The sequence below is a fragment of the Balaenoptera acutorostrata genome, chromosome X, assembly GCF_949987535.1.
Source record: "Balaenoptera acutorostrata chromosome X, mBalAcu1.1, whole genome shotgun sequence".
NCBI classification, from domain to species: Eukaryota; Metazoa; Chordata; class Mammalia; order Artiodactyla; family Balaenopteridae; genus Balaenoptera; species Balaenoptera acutorostrata.
Genome location: NC_080085.1, coordinates 13241952 through 13260530, shown reverse-complemented (window position 1 = coordinate 13260530; position 18579 = coordinate 13241952). Strand labels below are relative to the sequence as shown.

At 42.8% G+C, this 18579-nt stretch overlaps 1 protein-coding gene across 1 annotated transcript in view; it reads right to left on the bottom strand.

The window, feature by feature from the left end:
- Window positions 1–4258: 4258 nt before the first annotated feature.
- The window catches only part of GRPR (gastrin releasing peptide receptor), a 31552-nt gene continuing 17231 nt past the window's right edge, over window positions 4259–18579 (bottom strand). Inside the window, exons 2-3 of the mRNA XM_007173061.3 lie at window positions 6266–6617; window positions 4259–4831 (exon numbers count right to left, since the gene is read on the bottom strand). Of these exons, the coding sequence (XP_007173123.1) occupies window positions 4442–4831; window positions 6266–6617 (742 nt within the window). The 3' untranslated portion in view covers window positions 4259–4441. The remainder of the gene's footprint in view (window positions 4832–6265; window positions 6618–18579) is intronic.

Genomic DNA, 18579 nt, shown 5'->3' with positions numbered 1-18579 from the left:
GCGGAATGCCATTCCCAATAGTATGCCTCTCCTGAGGCAACCAACGACAACTCCGTTCACTCCCTCGTGCCAAGTTAAACAGAGTCACTTGGGGGGGCAACAGACTATCCTGTAAACTGGGGTGGCGATGATCAGCACTGTTCTTCAATAGCACAGAATGGGCGATGAGAATGAATGAGATCAGGTTACGTTGAACCATATGAAATCATCTTTTTTAACGTCAATCTGGTCCCATACCCACACTTTCATGCTTCAGCCTCATAGTTCCCTGGGCCTTTTAATCTAATAGTGGATGGTCACTAGTCAATGTCATTTATAAATTTCCACAGTAAAGGATGTAAAGCAGCTCTCTGGTCAGCAGCGAAGGCTTGGATTAGATGAAGCAATGTAGACCATGAACACTAGGTCAATGCAAAGTATTTTTTGAATTAATTGTGAATATGTAATATTTTAACCGAGGGGCTCTTCAACTTTTTAAAAATTTAGATAAATCCCACCGAATACATTTCTAACGTGAACTTTCACATGAGAAGAAATTTGTTCTCTGTGTTCGGTTTGTTGATTGCTCCTAAAAAAGGGTGTCTTTGAAGGCCAAATATCATGGTAAGAGATTGCTTGATATTACAGTTGTTGTGTTTGTGTCGGGCGTGTATGTGTGTCGGGGGCGGGGGGCGGAGCTGTCGAGGTTGGGGCTGAGAGAAGTGGCCATCCAGATAGAGTGAAGTACAGCTTGTTAGGGCTCAGTTTCACTGACTAGCTCACACAAAGCCTGGTCCCAGGAGAGTGACTACTTCCTTTGTTTTCAGCTCTTAATCCATTTTATGAAAATTCAGCCAAATATTAGACAAATGTGTCAAATGTGCTCCATTCCTCTCAGCAACCCAGGGTTAATTCGAAGCTACTCTTTAGTGGGAGCTCCTTCCTGGTATGGGTGTGAAGGGCACAAATGGCAAGAAAGTTTGCGCCGCCCCATCTCCTCACAACACCGTGTGTACACTTATCCCACTCTCATACAGTCAGGTTCCCGGGGCCATCGTTTCTATCTGGCTCCTGGGAAAAGTGACTTAGCCACCTTGCAGTCCACAGACTGAGGGTGTCATTCAACTTGTAGTCCCCAGACAAAGCTAATCACTATTACCAGAAGCTACTTGGCACATGAGTAGACTCCGAAACCAATAACCAATGGCTACTTGGGCACAAACGAAGACTTTATAACTTAAGTGTGCCCATGTCCTGTGGACAAGTTTATTTATTTCTATTTAACGTATATTTTCATAACAAGCTGAACTTGGTTTGTGTGAGGTAGCCTCTAAACTGTTTATTTATCTCAGGGTTCTCCATCCTTCAAGATGAACCCAAATTGTTTGTGGGGCAAAGCAGGGAAATTCAGGGCTTATTAATGAGGCGGAAGGCCAGGTTCAGTGGGGGAGTGAGGGCAGCCAGAAGAACAGGGTTCAGCCATCTGCACTTATGGGGAATCATCACGTCAACAACAGGGCGGGGCCAGGATCGTCTTGCTGTGGAAAATCCCTCCGAGCGGCAGCCGTTGGTGGGAGGACTGCTTTGTTTATTGCTTAATCTGTCACTGTTGAGCTGCCTGCCTCAGGGAGGCTCAATTTAAGATAGATTGAAAGGTAGTGTCTGTCAACTGAATAAACACAGATGGTTTTCCACAGCCAAAATTGATTTTTTTTTTTCCTCACCAAAGACATAAGCTCTAAACATGATTATCTTTGAAAGCCAGGAGTGAAATGTCTTAGCTCCAGCCGCTGCCACACTCAGCCCTAACAGAGAGGTGATACCACGTGGGGGCTTGGGTCTCCCTCACCGTGATTTTAGGTTCCGGAGGTGAAATAAAAATTTGACTTCCCTAGAGAAGGGCCCGGCTGAGTTCCTCCCAGTGAGAAAGTTGGAGTCAATCCATCAGTTGATTCACAGAATAATTTGATCAGAACTCTAGGTCACTGGCTGGCAAAGGCCTCCTCCAACCTTTTCACTGAAGAGTCTCAAAGAGGTGATAAGATTTGCCTAAGGACACACAGCTAGACCCAGACATCGATCTCCTGTTTATCCAGAAGCTAGAAAGGAGGCCAGACACAGTCTATGCCATGATGTTAACTGAAGGAGGCATTAAGATAAGTCCTACTCCCAAAACGTCTTCGGAAGCAGGGAGATCAGAGATGCTTGAACAAGTCATGATAGGAGCCCAGAATGCTATGTACTTTAGCATATGTATGTAAGGAGTCACTTATACTCAAGAGTTTTGAAGAAAGCCAAGGGTAAAACTGTGGAGCAGCAGTTCAAGATAACAGATGCGTGGAGGTTGAAGAAGTGTGAATAGGAAAAGTACTCTTTGTACAAGGAGGAGATTGAGCAAGGTGTTTTCTTCTGTCTCTTTCAGATCTAATTACAAAACATAACAAGCTAACGGGATATCATTCATACAGATTATTCAAAGCGATGGAATTGTCTGTCTCCTTCCATTCCACTATTGGGAACGTGAGTGTAGAATGGTGGTTGAAGGATTTCTCAAGAGGAGTTGCTGCAAAGGTGGCAGAAGTGGGACAACTGTGAGCAGGTGGCTACATCAATGCTTAAGAGACAGAAATAGAAACAATGATGGGGCTCAGAGGATCTCAGCAATAGAAGGGACTGTCCTCTCATTCTAGAGATTTAAAAAAATGATAGCCACATATATATACATACATATATGGCTAGAGACAGAGTTGGGATGTCAAGCTAAAAATCTTGGTTCTTTCAGCTATACTACCTGTCTTCTTTTCAAACTGTCCCATGTAATTATGGAGCACCAGGAAAGCAGGTGTGTACGGTATGTAAGTGTATGTAGCAAACAGAAGTGCAGAGGTTCACTCCAGCTAATACAATTATAAATACAGATCTCTACAACAGTCCTGGTCCCAACTTCTAAAGCTCTGCAGACAGTGAGCACTTCCTTGTAACAAGACACAGAAATCTTATAAAAATCTCATGTGGAAAAGAGAGCTGACTGTTCTATCTCACCTGGATAGAGAAAACCGGAACTAAAACTTAGTGTGTGAGGGCTACACATGAGGGCACATTTGCAGAATTTGGATTTATCTGAAAGTGGGGTAACACATTTGCAATCTGTCAGAATTGGCCTGTCTCTGAGTCAAGAAAAACTTGATTCAGGGCTTCCAAAGAAAGAGAGTCAAATCCTTTTACTCACTTAGAAAACAAAAAAGATTTAAGTCCAGTATTTTTCTGCACATGGGCTGTTTCATAAATACTCTTCATAAGTAGAAACTTAATGTATCTGTAGCTGTCTTTCAATCAGTTCTTAAAGCTGAGACCTCCCCCCGCAACTTTCTTACACATACTGAGACAGAAACACATATTACTGACATTGAATTCATTTCCTGCCACAGACTTTAGGTAAAGCAGGCATTAAATGTAAACATGTTTCTATTTCCACTCAAATATGATCCCTTTCTTCTCATGTGAAACTACTTCTTCAGCGTAGCAGACAAGGACAGCCAAATAGAAGTAAATACATTTGTCTGAAAACCTATATGCCTAAAATAAATACTAGATTTTATGCACTTTTATAAATGTTTGACGAATGGATAGCATGATCAATTTTCCCCGCGAAGGATTTCTCTGATATGGTGGAACCGCACCATGCATGACTGCAACTGGGTAAAAGCAAAAAGGACCTGCATTGAGTTAGAATTCGGAGTGTGAGCTATCACTCCCCAGCCACAGCTGGACCTCAATACATGTGTCAGTGTGTTTCGTTGTGTTTTTGCCTTCAAATGATGTGGTGAGTGTTTCTCCTATGTCCTCAGCAATGTCTTTTAAAAACAATCGACACTCAGGGATTTGTTTTAAATTGGCTTCCGGTGTTATCAGCTTGGGGACTGTCCCTTATACATGGGACTCGCCTAGGGTTGACTTTTCATATTACAAGTGTAAAAAAAAGTTCCTTGGTTTGTGATTATAAGTATTCCTGAAAAACGACTCAAATCGTATTCTTAAAGCACTAACTTCTGCTTAAAGAAATGACAAGGTGAAGTCTTTCACAAAGTGGACATTCAGTGTACAATTTCTCTGCTATATAAATCTGGTTGTTCATATAGTTTCTATGACTTAGTTGCGCACATCTGTATGTCAGGGTTTAATGCTTAAAATAATGGTTTCCTATTTGTTCCCTTTTCTAAAAAAGGGAAAGTTTGCTCTGCGTCAGAAGCAGCATTCACAAGTTGAAATGGAAAACACAGGCCTTGATGGGCCTTTCAAACATAATGGTGACCCATTTGGGCCTCTCCCCAACCCACCCACATCACTCATGAGCCTGCCAAAGGGTCTTCGGAGGGTACAGAGACAACAACAGAGGCGAGGGTTCCTTACCAGCCATAAAGCAAAACCAGGAGTCCCTAGGGGGGCAGGGTCAAGGGTCAGTCTAGACGTACCCCTCGTGACAGATGTTTCCGTTGATGAGGCTGAAGGTGGCCGCGGAGGGGGTGGTGCTCTTGAAGGAGGTCATGCAGGTGGTGCTTCTGCCGGTGCTGTGAGACCGGGTCATCAGGCTGGGCCGGCAACAGAGGAGCTGGGTGTTGAACTGTTTCCTGAAACTCTTGCTCAGCAGGTAGAGGGCAAAGGGGTTCACGCAGGAGTTGGTGAAGGCCAGGAGGCGGGCGCAGATGCTGGTGACGAAGTGGAGCATGGAGGTGTCCACCTCGGAGTAGTGGTAGGAGCGGTACAGGTAGATGACGTGGTTGGGGAGCCAGCAGAAGGCGAAGAGGCCCACAAACACTAGCACTGTCTTGGCCAGGCGCTTCCGGGATTCGATCTGAGGAGAGAGTGACACAGAGACAAAGAGGTGGGCAGAGCAGAAGATGGGGAAAATGAATTAGGGAAATGGACGGGCTCACAAGGCCACAGAAAACAAGTTCAATAGTTCGAATGTGCCTCTGAGAGCAGCTCTTTAAACAAAGTTGATTACATGCTTGAGTGGACTGCACGGTGAAATTCTAGTAAGTGCCCTCTTTGTCCTCAGGAGGCCATTGGTGCAGTTATCAGCCATATGACTTCATGTCTTTCTTGGCTCCACAGTTAATAATTTCTTCTTCCCTCTGATGCTTAAAAAAGCAGCCAGCTTTGTTCTTCCTCATTCGCCAAACCAAGATAACTGCCTATTATTATTTTTTTTACTCTCAAGTTTTTTCTGGCCTATATAACATAGGAAGGGTCTCAGACAAAAGCGGGCTGAGCATCTCCTTTTTTTCCCAACTCCCTCTGCTACGGCAAGGGGAAAACATTGTTCTCTTTAAAGAATCTGGGGTACACTGGATGTTCACCATTGAGAGGTCTTTCAAGCAGGGAGACAGTTTCACTGAGAACTGCCATTTTCCCCCCATAATTGATGAGGGAAAAAAAGAATTTTAGAGGGTGAAGCCTCCAACTGAGTCACCTACACATTTTAAATGGAGGGAGAGTCTTTCTGCTTTTCCATCATAAATACCACACGATCTACATTTGGACTAGAAGACAAAAACTGATGAAGACGACAAAGCTAGAGCCCCTGGTTTCTACCATTTATACCACAGGATGAAATTATGGGGGTGACAGGGGGATTGGGGAAGGGAGCCTAACGCTTAAGGAGGGCATCCTGCACTCTGGGCCATCTGGGGGTACATGTGTCTCTCTTGTAATCCTCCAACAGCCTTACAATATATGGGTTATTACCCTCATCATGGATAGAAAACTGACTCTCAGAGAGGGTAAGTAAGTCAGGAAGCCTGGATTTGAACTCAAATCAATGTGAACCCATCTTAATCAAACTACTGCTTTTTCTTCAACCAGCCTCGTTTTCCTGCCCTTTCTGCTTTATCACATGTGGTAACCGTCTTCCTACCCAAACAATGTGACTGGAGCTTAAAGAAGTCACATCCCTATGAGCCTCAACATTTTATTTTTTAAAAAACAACAACACATTTTCCAGATTTTTCTCAAAAAGAAACCCATACTCCAAAGCTTTCAGGTTCTCAACACCTCACTAGCCTAGGTCTCTTTAATAAGAGAACAAGATTCTTAAAGAACACCTGCATGCCTAGTCTTCTGAAGCTAGGAGTTCCTGTTTACCACCTGGCCACAGATCACTCACCTCTTCTACTGCAGAATCAGGCAACATGACCACCCAAATACTGAACTTGTCAGTGGAGTCCTAAAGAAACGCAAGGAATCAAATCCCCAAGGAGGAAATGAATCACTCCTAAGCACCCACCTGCTTCTTGACGTGTATATTCCCTTCCACGGGTAGGTTGTATGCACTCTGGATCAGATTTTTGGCAATGAAGTAGTAGTAAACAGAGATGATCGACAGCGGGATGATGTAGAAGACCAGGAAGGAAGCCATGGAGTGGATTTTGGGGTGCAGCTCATTAGAGTGTGGGTACGGGGCACAGCTAATGAAGGTCTGGTTGGTGCTTTCCTCGTGGAAGGGATGTAGGTCAGAAAACACAGCCTCTGGGATGGCCAGAAACATGGAGATGATCCAGATCAGTGCAGCTTTGAGGCAGATCTTCATCAGGGCATGAGAGCCCTGGATATCCATTGGCCGGACGATGGCTTTGTACCTGGGGCAGGGAAGAGGGAAGTTGTCTAATACTATTATGGATGCATGGGCCGGGACTAGGGTGAGGCCAGTGAGGGCCCTGAGGTGCAATACTTAAGGAGGTGTTGACTGTCAGGTTCATGCAAGTGCCGACTCTGAACTCACAGTGAGCGCCTCCTTAAATGTTGCACCCCAAGTACCTGGCTCACCTCATCCTAGTCCTGGCCCTGAAGGATGCTGCTCCCTTCCCCCAGCAGTAATATTCTGCCCACATTCTTTCTTGATTTTAAGAATACTTCTCAGAAAAGCTGAAGCTCCATTTATTTTTCTTCTTAAATCACAGAAATGAATAACAAAGCATGTTTAACAAAGGACGCCGGAACAAGAAGGTTGGCTTTTTTTTTTTTTTTGGCAAAGCCTTCATTTTGAGTATTCAAATGCAGTTTAGGAAACCTTTAGTCACTGAGTATTTACATACGCCTCTTTTCTTTTTCAAAGGTTGCAGAACAAATAGTTCGCTGAAAAAGTCATACACAGAAGCATCCCTGTAATTATCAAATTAATCTTTCCCCCGCCCTCCTACTCTTTCAGCCTCATCTTCTCTTGCAGTATTTAGGTCCTTCCTGGTTTCTGTGCTACATGTGCCCCTGTCGTGGGTCGAGTGCTCTGGGAATGAGACATTGAGATGAAGTCAGGAGGACACAGAGTTTATTGTTGATGAACACCCGTGGGGAAAGGGAAGGAGGCAGGACTGGGCAGAGGGAGCTGGCAGACCCTGATGCAGGTCTGACAAGGTCTACACCAGCCAAGGTGACCAACCATCCTAGTTTGCCTGGGCATTTCCCAGTTTTAGCACTGAAAGTCCTATGCCCTGGGAAACTTCTCAGTCCCAGTGACCGTGACAGCTGGTCGCCCTACACCAGCCCAATGGGAAGCTCAGGAGCAAAGATTGCCCAATGAAGGGGTCCTGTCTCGGTGGAAATGGCCAAGCCCTTGTATCACCACCTGGCTTGGTCACTGGCTGGGGCCACCCAAAAAGAAGGTGACCTCAGTTGCTACCTGGTTCTGTCACTAGGCAGGAACTGCCCAAGAAGAGCATGACCATAGCTTGAAAGGTGAAGTGGACCCAGAAGGAGCTGAGAGCTGGACAGCGAGTCTCTTCTTCAAGGGAGGTCTGAGCAGAGCATCTCCATGCCTGCTACAACTCCCCATGCAACGCCTAGCACAGTGGGCCACACACCTATTTTGGGTCCACCTGTTGAGAACCCACTAGAGGATGAGCCTTTGGTGGGCAAAGACTGGGTCTTTTTCTATCTTGCTATCTGCCAGCACTGCGATTTACACACACTGCACAAACATTTGTTCTGCTGCACATGAGCTGCTATAGTGCAGAAGGTGATATGAATTGGGACCACCGAAATGTGAGGGTGTTCATTGTTGAAAACGCCGTGCTGACACTGGGTTCTGCCTCTGATACTCCTTTATATCGTGGACTTCAGTGAGAGAGGAACAGTTATTTCCACTTATTTCCATGTTGATTAAACCTCCATTGAGTTACCACTCTTGGCTGCACCCTGACTCCTCACTCACTTTCTGCGTCCCTCCAGGGAAGGGGGAGTGAGTTTTTTTGTTTTTTTTTTAAATTTTATTTATTTATTTATTTATTTTTGGTGGTGTTGGGTCTTCGTTTCTGTGCGAGGGCTTTCTCTAGTTGCGGCGAGCGGGGGCCACTCTTCATCGCGGCGCGCGGGCCTCTCACTATCGCGGCCTCTCTTGCTGCGGAGCACAGGCTCCAGACGCGCAGGCTCAGTAGTTGTGGCTCACGGGCCTAGTTGCTCCGCGGCATGTGGGATCTTCCCAGACCAGGGCTCGAACCCGTGTCCCCTGCATTAGCAGGCAGATTCTCAACCACTGCGCCACCAGGGAAGCCCGGGAGTGAGTTTTGAGTGGTGAGTTTGGGAAAAAGAACCTGGCATGTGCTTTGGGCTCAGAGAGGCCTGTGCTTATCTAAGTGTCCCTGACAAGGGGAGTAGCATATCTAATATAGGCGATCAGAGTGTCTGCAAGTTCATTATTGCTGGGCACCTAGGTCACATTCTCCAAACAGCTTTATGAGATATAGAAGTAATTATTTTTATTGTCATCTGTCTTATTTCTATATCTAGTTCTCTGTTCCCACTTCAGGTAGGGGAGAAAAGGTGACTATTTATCAGATATCCCCAACACTCCAGAACAACACTGTAGTCCTGCTTCTGTGTACCCGGGTTTGCTTTTCCGTCCATAATTTGTATTAGTGCATTTAAAACAATTACAGGGACTTCCCTGGCTGTCCAGTGATTAAGACTCCGCGCTTCCAATGCAGGGGAGGGGGGCGGGTTCGATCCCTGGTCTGGGAACTAAGATCCCACTTGCCACACGGCACGGCGAAAAAAACAAACAAAACAAAAAACAAACAAAAAAAACACTTATTAAAAAAAAAAATTTCAAAGGAGGTTCTACTGTCCTGTGGTGCTTTCTCTAGTCACTAGTCATTTCAAACATTTTAATTCCTAGTTTAGAATGTAGGCAAGGAATTGATATTTTTAATGAAAGATATGTGAATATCCTCAGCCAAAGATGTATATGACTAAAGATATCTCTGATAAATCAATTAGAGATAAACTGGTAGTTATGACTTCCATCTGCATTTTCTGGCAGATAGCAGTCACAAGTACCATTAACTCTCCAAGGGAAGGTGATTCCCTCAGGCATGAAGCAGAAACCAGAGCGAATGGCTTACCTCCTTCTCTCTTGGGAGTCTTGTATTCCTGAGTGCAAAATGCCATGGGAACTATTGAGCCACTATTTCAAATTCACAACTTTTAAAACATAAAAGATAGTATAAAATATTTCTTTTATAGTTTTGCCAGAGAAATAATTTGAATCTAAATCTAAATAAGCCTCTAGATCTATGTACCAGTTTTCAAGAAATGTGGGGATAGAAGAACCTGCTAGATGATGCAGTCAGTCAAATCCTGAATGGAAAATTCTACAGGAATAAAGACCCCATTTTTTCAACAAATATATGGCATAAAAGAGCAGAGAAAATGGTTTATAGACTGACTGATATCAGTAGTGCAATATGTAGACTCTTTTTGGATTTTGATCCAAACCAAACAACCATAAAAGATATTTTTGAGACTACTGAAGAAAATCAAATATAGATTTAGTACTGGTGACATCAAGGAATTATTTTTAATGTATTAGGTATAATAGTGGTATTGTGGTTCTGTGCTTTTTAAAAAACTTTATTAAAAACACACCCTAGGACTTCCCTGGTGGCACAGTGGTTAAGAATCCGCCTGCCAACGCAGGGGACACGGGTTTGAGCTCTGGTCCGGGAAGATCCCACATGTTGCAGAGCAACTAAGCCCATGTGCCACAACTACTGAGCCTGTGCTCTAGAGCCCATGAGCCACAACTACTGAAGCCCGCGCGCCTAGAGCCCGTGCTCCGCAGTAAGAGAAGCCACTGCAATGAGAAGCCCGCGCACCGCAACGAAGACCCAACGCAGTCAAAAAAACCCCAAAAAACCAAAAACACACCCTAAAATATTTATCAGTGAAATAATATAATGTCTAGGGTTTGCTTTAAAATATTCAGATATATTCATATATCATTTGTACAATTAAAAAATAAGTAAAAATGCATTGCAAACAGTTTTCTATTACGGAATATTCATAAAATATCAAAGAAATTACAGAAATCCCATTTACTAAACTCTTGCCTTGTGCCAAGCAGAGAATAGCATCGACATGATTTCATTTATGTTCCAGACAACTCCAACAGGTAGGTGCTATTATCCCCACTCTACAGGCAACAAATTGAAGCTCAGATGGTTTCAGAGGTGGTGAAGTCAATATTCAATTTAGGACCAGCTCTTTTCAGGATAGTACAGCTCTTTCAGAAGAAAGCTTTGGGCAAATCCTTCCTAGAGATAGAAAAATAGACCAGCCATTTCCCAAATGTGTACGGAACATACCAACTGTTCCCTGGAAGTCTAATGGTTCTATAGAGCTTGTAACATAGCAGTCTATATCTTCTGGTTTGGGCTGCTCTGCCTGGAGCTCCCAATGAAAGGAGACCCCACTGGGCGGTTCTCGTTTAAGAGTGATGACTGGTTGGACTAGGATGGATACTCAATAATCGAAACCAGCCAATAAACTGCCTGGCCAACTACCAAAGAGTCTCTCTTTCTCTTAAGCATTTAAACTGAAAAATTGAGAGGATGTAGTTAGTCAATCATAGATGCTGGAAATAAAATATTATGATGTCGAGGAAGGGATCAGTGCAAGATGAATAAGCAAAGTAGGTAGAGTGAGACAAAGAGAATGAGGCAGATATAAAAGCAGAAGAAGCTGAGATGATGTGGCTCTAAGTCATACAGAGGGTCCTCGGTTCCTGGCCCACAAACTACTTTTGAATGTCCAAGAGGTGTTCTGTTATAATCTTACAATTCTCCCGTTCCCTTTTCACTTGAGTTAGTTTAAGTGGCAACCATTCTTTGTCAACAAAAGAGCCTTATTTAGAACAATTAGACATGGTGGTCATTTAAAGCCATCATCAGATTTTATATCCAGGATCATTTCGCATAGATTATCCCCCCATCGCGGTCCTTTGAAAGAAAGAGCTGTCAACTTTCGATTGTACTCAAGAGAGAGACTAGTCTATGTCCTATTCTTAAATTCGCCATCACTTTCTTGCTTCCACCTTTTCTTCATGCCTGATTCCAGAAGTCTCCATTCATCTGAAGCCTGTCCTTCCAAATTCCAGCTTATAAGTATCATCTTGAAGCTTTTGCTGATCAATCTAGGCCTCGATAATTCCCATTCCTTCTCCCAACCTGTCTAATTTTACTCTTCTCGTGTTACGCTTACTCTGCACTACCTTGAATTGCTTGCTAGCTTTCCATGGACATGTCTTTTCTACCTGACTTTCTCATAAGTTCCTGAGGTCAGAAGCTTATATCTTCTCCTCTTCTCTTCTTTCTGTATTACTGAAAATGCACCAGGTCCCCTGTTCCGCTTACCACTTATTTCAAAGTAGAGGCTCAGCAAATACTTGCTAATCAATTAAGATTAATAATATGTGACTTGGGGGCTTCCCTGGTGGCACAGTGGTTGAGAATCTGCCTGCCAATGCAGGGGACACGGGTTCGAGCCCTGGTCTGGGAAGATCCCACATGCCGCGGAGCAGCTGGGCCCGTGGGCCACAATTACTGAGCCTGCGCGTCTGGAGCCTGTGCTCCGCAGCAAGAGAGGCCGCGATAGTGAGAGGCCCGCGCACTGCGATGAAGAGAGGCCCCCGCTTGCCGCAACTAGAGAAAGCCCTCGCACAGAAACGAAGACCCAACACAGCAAAAATAAATAAATAAATAAAATTAAGAAGTGTTGTAAGAAAGTTTAAAAAAAAATAATAATAATATGTGACTTGCAGATGTGTCTTTTATTTTCAACTTCTCATAAGAAAGTGACAGCAGATTCACTTTCGCACACCTAGTAAGAGTCATTCTTCCACAGACTGACCAATTCACTCCTCTGACAATATGGGGCCAAAGACAATTGCTTCCCACTTCTGAAAACATCCCTGCTTCATTTTTCTTATGCAAACACCGGAAAGGTCAAAAACATTCTCTGTGCAAGATTAACATGTCAAAGGGATTCTTGGCAAGTAGAAGTAGCTGGCTTCCACACCCAGGGTTGGAAACCTTTGCCCACAGAAAGGTATGTCTTTTATTCAAACACGGGCAGTTTGTTTAGTTTTAAGGATCCAGCATTTCAGCCCTTATTTGTTCATAATTACCTACCGAAGTCTGTAGGAATTGTTGAACAACAATATTTTAAAACCTCCATTACAATCCTAATGCACGCTACCTGGAGAGGACTGAGGTGAAGAGAAAACGAAATGAACTAAATGTTCTCTAGGGTAATTGACACATTGTCGGCATTTAAATTAGAATCCTAATACCTAATAAGATTTGACAAGACTATTAAACATTGGCTTTATTTTCTCCTGAGAATAACACCAAGAACGTTTCTGATGAAATGTGAGGCAATTATTAGCTGGTTTGTAAAATGACTATAGTCCAGAGCAATGGAGTCTTATCTCCTTTGAGCTATCATGCTGCAAATGGAGAGTTTGCTGGTCCTTGGTGCCCATCCAACCGTTATCTTTAGTTATGTAACAGATTACAGTCATCCTTTTCTGTTCTTCCCTCTGGGCCAAATAACTCCAATGCTCTTTTTCACTCCTTAATATACTCCAGTTTCGTCGGGACTCTAATGTGAATTTGGAAGCAGAGAGACCTAGTTCCTAATGGTGATTCTACCCACTAGCTTTATGATCTTGGACAAATCACAGACTCCTTGCACCTCAGTATTCTCATCCCTGAACAGGACATAATTCCTGCAACCTTCAATGTAATAACTGATTCAAGCAAAAATAATAAAACCACTGAGGGAGAGGTTTTAGGGGAACAAGATATACACATAGTCTCAAAGAGTTTCCCCACAGATTACTATTTAATTACAAAGGGAAAATGCACCTTTATGTTGGGGAGGTCCAGAGGTCACCCCTCTAATCAAGTGGTCAAACCCAGGGCGAACTTCTCCATTAGGCAGGCACGGGTCTGGGGCCCATGATACCTTTAGAGGCTGAGGAAAATGTTTTAATTTCTTTTAAAATCAGGAAAAAAATGAACGTAATCCACCTTGGATTATATTTATCTTTGTGCCAATACAACTATAAAATATAATTTTTTATATGTTTTATGGAGAAAGGATCCCATAAAGGTAAAAGTGCAAAGGGCCCAGGAAATTCATAATGTGGCCCTGATCAAACTTAGCATCACTGATAGCAGGACAATCTGCAATGCTGTGCCTCCTATGCAATGCAATGGGAAGGACATAACATTGCCTACGCAGTGTTCTTGTTTCCAATTTTTAACCTGAATCTACTATGAAGAAACAATCAGACAAATCCACTTCTGGCACATTCTACAAGATAACTGGCTTGGATTCATCAAAACAGTCAACATCATTGTTTTAGAAGAATGTAGGGGAGCTACTATTCTACCTTAAAGGAGATTAAAGAGATATAACAAGTAATCTTTTTCACAATATGTCATATGTCAAAATATTATGTTATACACCTTAAACTTATACAATGTTATGTGTCAATTATATCATAATAAAACCGGAAAAAAAGAGATATGATAACCAAATGCAATGCATGTGCCTTGATTTGGTCCTGGATTTAGGGGGCAAAAAAAGCTATAAAAGACATTTTGGGGACAATGGAGGAAATTTGATCATGGATTACATATTACTTGGTATTAAGGAATTATTGTTAATTTCATTGGGTATGATAACAGCATTGGGGTTATGTAGAAGAGTGTCCTTATTCTTAGGAAATACACAAACACACTTAGAAGTGAAAGGTCAGGATGTTTGTACCTTACTTTCCAGAGTTCAGCAAAAAGAAACAAAACAAACAAACAAATATATATACTAGAGAGATATATAATTATTATATACTTTACATATATATATGCTACAAAGAGAGCAAGAACAAAATCTAGGAAATGTTCATTGTGGAATGTGGGTGGGTATTATACAAGAGTTCATAAACAGGTTGGGGAGAAAACTTACTCTAAAATATAGAATTTTTAAAAGATGAGCAAGTAGTAAAATAATAATCTTAAAATAATGTGGTATATATTTTATTAACAGTAAATGCTGTTGTCATCGGAAAAACTTTATTATAATTATAATTTCAATGGGATTGAATGTGTCATATCTGATTAGCACCTCTATCAGGAATGAGGGAAGTGTCTTCTCTGTTATGTTCATATTGTTCTCTTGGAGTTGCAATTTTAGTATCATCTACAATCTGTGGGGTTTTGTTTTGCTCTGTTTGGTTTTGGCAGGAATATTTTTAAGCTAATGTTCATTTAGGGAGGTTAATTAAAACTAGATCATGCACAAGCAGATGTCAGTCTGTAATGCCTCTCCATTAGCTGAAAGTGCGGGGAAGAGTAAGGTCATTGTTGAGACTTGTACATGGCGGGAACCCCACTCCTGCTGCCTGAGCTGCACATGACAAGGGATCCTCTGACGTGGACTCAGTGACAGGGTGAGCCTCAATTTGGATACTACACAGTATTAACTTTTAATTCATCCTTATTTTTAAATAAAAATCAAAATAAGTAGAAGTGAACTCCACTTTGGGGTCCATTGTCCCAGAACACACTTTCTAGAAAATTTAGCTAAGGTTTGAGGGAGTTTTCTAAGGGTCTGCAGTGAAGACCTTCTTGTCTCCGGAAGAGGGGAGCTTAAAACTCAGACCAAGACAGAGGATCAAGATCCACGTTACAAAGTGTACTCATAATTTTTCTTTTTCTTATTTTCTTCAGAGAGATCCAGATACAGATCGTGGATCCACACAGGACCACCTCTGAGTAAAATCCTGAAGTTACATCTTTGTGAATCAAAATTTCCCCTCCATTGTGTTCTCCCCCTGTAAGAGCCCGCTGTCTCCCTGCTTTGAGGAAGGGAGTGTGTATGAGTCATTTGCTCTTTAGTATGGATTCAAGTCAATGAGATCACCCTCCTGTATGTAGAGTTCTACCTCTGATTATGTAAGGAAGGCTCTGTTTCCCAATCAAGGTATTTTTGTTTATTCCTCCATCCAGCAGATGGAAGAGACATTTGGGGTGCAATGGCTGCAGGCAGTTAGACTTCTAAATATTTACTTTCTTCAAAGGCTTACTCTGTAACTATCATGTGGGGATTTCTTTCTTGTAACAGATTGCCGAGGAACAAGACCATTCTGTACCTGGGTTTCAATTAGATTGATTCTGTTAAAAACAACAACAATAATAATAGCTAAAACTTACTGGAGACTTCCTATGGATCAGGTAACTAAGCTATGAATTTTGTTTAAAATGTTGCTTTTTATCCTAACAACAATTCTACGTGGCAGGTACTAATATTATTGCTCTTTTACAGATGAGGGAAATGAGGCGAAGTAAGTTTTCCACGGCCACCAGTGCTAAGCATTGGAAACAAGATTTGAGCCCATGCAGGCTGTCCCCTAAGCCTCTACCACCAGGCCCTACTGCTTCCTATAATGATGGTCCTGTGGTTGACCAGGCAACCTGGGCTTTCTAGTGTAGGGGAAGAAAAATCATTTTCCCTCTACCCTTCTTGGTTCTTGACTAAGACCCCGTACAATAAAAGGCAGCTTAACAGGAGAAAAACAAACAGAAGTTTAATAAGATGTATACCTCCTTGACAACATGGGAGAGACCCAGGAAGACTGAGTAACTCCCTGAAAAGGCCCAAGCCATCACCTTAAATACCATCTTCAGCTAAAGACAAAAGAAGTGGGTGGGGGAGCTGTCCTAGGAGGTTACCAGGCAAAGAACAGTAAAGAAGTATAAGCTCATTCTACAGATTTCAGTCCATGCCTTCTACATTGATAAGTTTCTAGAGATTTAGAGTCATCCTCTTTTTCCTGGTACCAAAAGGGAGACACCCTTACAAATGGAGATTTCCCTTATAAATGTAAATGTCTCCTATAACAGGGTAACTTCTACTCAGTTTTTAGAGCTTCTCCTAAATGCGCTATTTTCTTAAAAAAAAAAAAAAAGTCAAAAATTATCCTTATGCCAATGAGGCACATTTTGGGGCAAATTCTGCTCCCCTTTACTGGTATTGGAACTAAGGAAGAAAACCAAAGAAAGGATCAGAGTGTCTCTTCCCTGCCTGCTGCAGCCATGGGGAAAGTAGTATCTTTCTAGACAGACACAAAATTTTTATTCTTCCTCCTTGAGTCTGTTATACCTAATCTCCTGCATTTTCACCCCCATATATACACCCTGAAGTTCTCCGTGGCCTGAGGCCGACAGTGAGGTCTGGACTCTTTCATATATTCAGAACCCTCATTCTGAGGGATGTAGAAGCTGAGGTATAAAATGGGAACCCTACATTCTGAGGGATGTAGAAGCTGAGGTATAAAATGGGAAGAGAAACACAAGCAACTGTTGGACATCTGATGGTGCTTTGGCAGAAAGAGTTGAGCAACTATTGACCCTTGGGCCCAAAATGGGTTTCAGCACGATGATCTAATTCCAAAGCTTGGTGCTAATCCTGTAAGGGAGCCCATCAGAAGGGGTATAAACAGGATGAAATATTACAGTTGCCAGAGGGTATGTTTAAAATGACAAAGGAAAGCAGTAACCCAGTTAAATTTCAGTAGGTGTGCAAACATCCTGGCACAAGTTGTTCGAAGGCCATTCCTCAAAAATGTTATGGAGAGAGGAACATATATTTATAACTTGTTAGACTTTTTCAGCAATTTATGAGCCAAAAAGTTTGAAGAACGTTTATAAATCCCATCTCAAATTATAGTTACGTGGCCTGCATTTACTCTACTGCGTGGCATAGAAGATACACAGAGAATCGGGAAAAAATCACAAAGACAGAAAAAAAAATCACCCATGCTCTAGCGTGGAGGGTATAATAGACTCTGGGTAATAAATTGTCTATATAAATTGTCATTCACCCCCAAACAGACCCTGAGACAAGGATTTAGGTGCATGTAGTTTATTTGGAAGGGGCTCTCCGGAAGCACGGGGAGGGAGAGGGGAAGTGGCACAGGGAGGAGATGAAAGGCAATATAGGGTACCACACAGGGCAACTGGAGCACAGGCCGGCTGGGGACCCCTGAGAGACTGTGGGGAGCACATTCCAGAACTTGCCACCAAGGGCCGAGGAGGCTGGGGTGTCTACCCACCGACTCCCATCCCTCTTTGGTCGAGAATTGTCCTGCAGTATTAATTCAGGGCACTCTGGCCTGCCCCACACCTTCCCTTGGCCAGGATCACCCTCGGTCAGAGAAACACAGGAAGCCCAGGTCAGTAAGTGACCTCTGGGGTCCACCAACCGCAACCAGTATGTCAGTTCTTCCCTTGGTCCAGTCAAGTTATCAAACATACACAGAAAATGAGACAATTTCAGTTTTTAAATATACTTCAAATTATTGGGGATAAAAATAGGATTTCTAAGTTTCTAAATTATCTCAGTAAAATACATTATCTTTTTTTTTAATTTCAAAATAAGAATCATTAAAGCTCTGGGCTTCCCCAGTGGCGCAGTGGTTGAGAATCTGCCTGCCAATGCAGGGGACACGGGTTCGAGCCCTGGTCTGGTAAGATCCCACATGCCGCAGAGCAACTAGGCCTGTGAGCCACAATTACTGAGCCTGCGCGTCTGGAGCCTGTGCTCCGCAACAAGAGAGGCCACGATAGTGAGAGGCCCGCGCACCGCGATGAAGAGTGGCCCCCGCTTGCTGCAACTGGGGAAAGCCCTCGCACAGAAACGAAGACCCAACAAGCCATAAATTAAAAAAAAAAAAAAAAAGAATCATTAAAGCTCAAAAATACCATCATGGCATATGAGTCATTGTGGCTAATTATAAAAATTTAAGAGCACTATATTTAAATAACCTTTTGTGAGAGGTTTTATACGTGGAGATATGGTGACCCAACTTTGTAGCTTATTAGGTCTCCTGGCCCAGAAGGCTGATCCTGCCAGCGTCAGGGAGGTAACGCTAGTGGTGAAGGAGCCCAAGACAGGGAGAGAGAGGGACTGGAGGGAGACTGGGAGCCCCGTGTTCTACTCCCACTTCCATAATTAGCTGTTTCTGTGTAAGCAGGCTGTCTCAGTTTCTTTTTCTTTTTTAATTTTTATTTAACCAAAACTTATTAGCACTTATTGTGTGCCTGGTACATCTCCCAACACTTTTCAAGTGACTGTCCACTAGAACATCAATCAGGTGAGATTTCAACCACACCCTCTTAGCTCCCTTATGAACAGAAACAACAATCATGCTAATGGTACACTCACTTTTTTGACTGGGAATTCTAACATCTCATAAAGAAG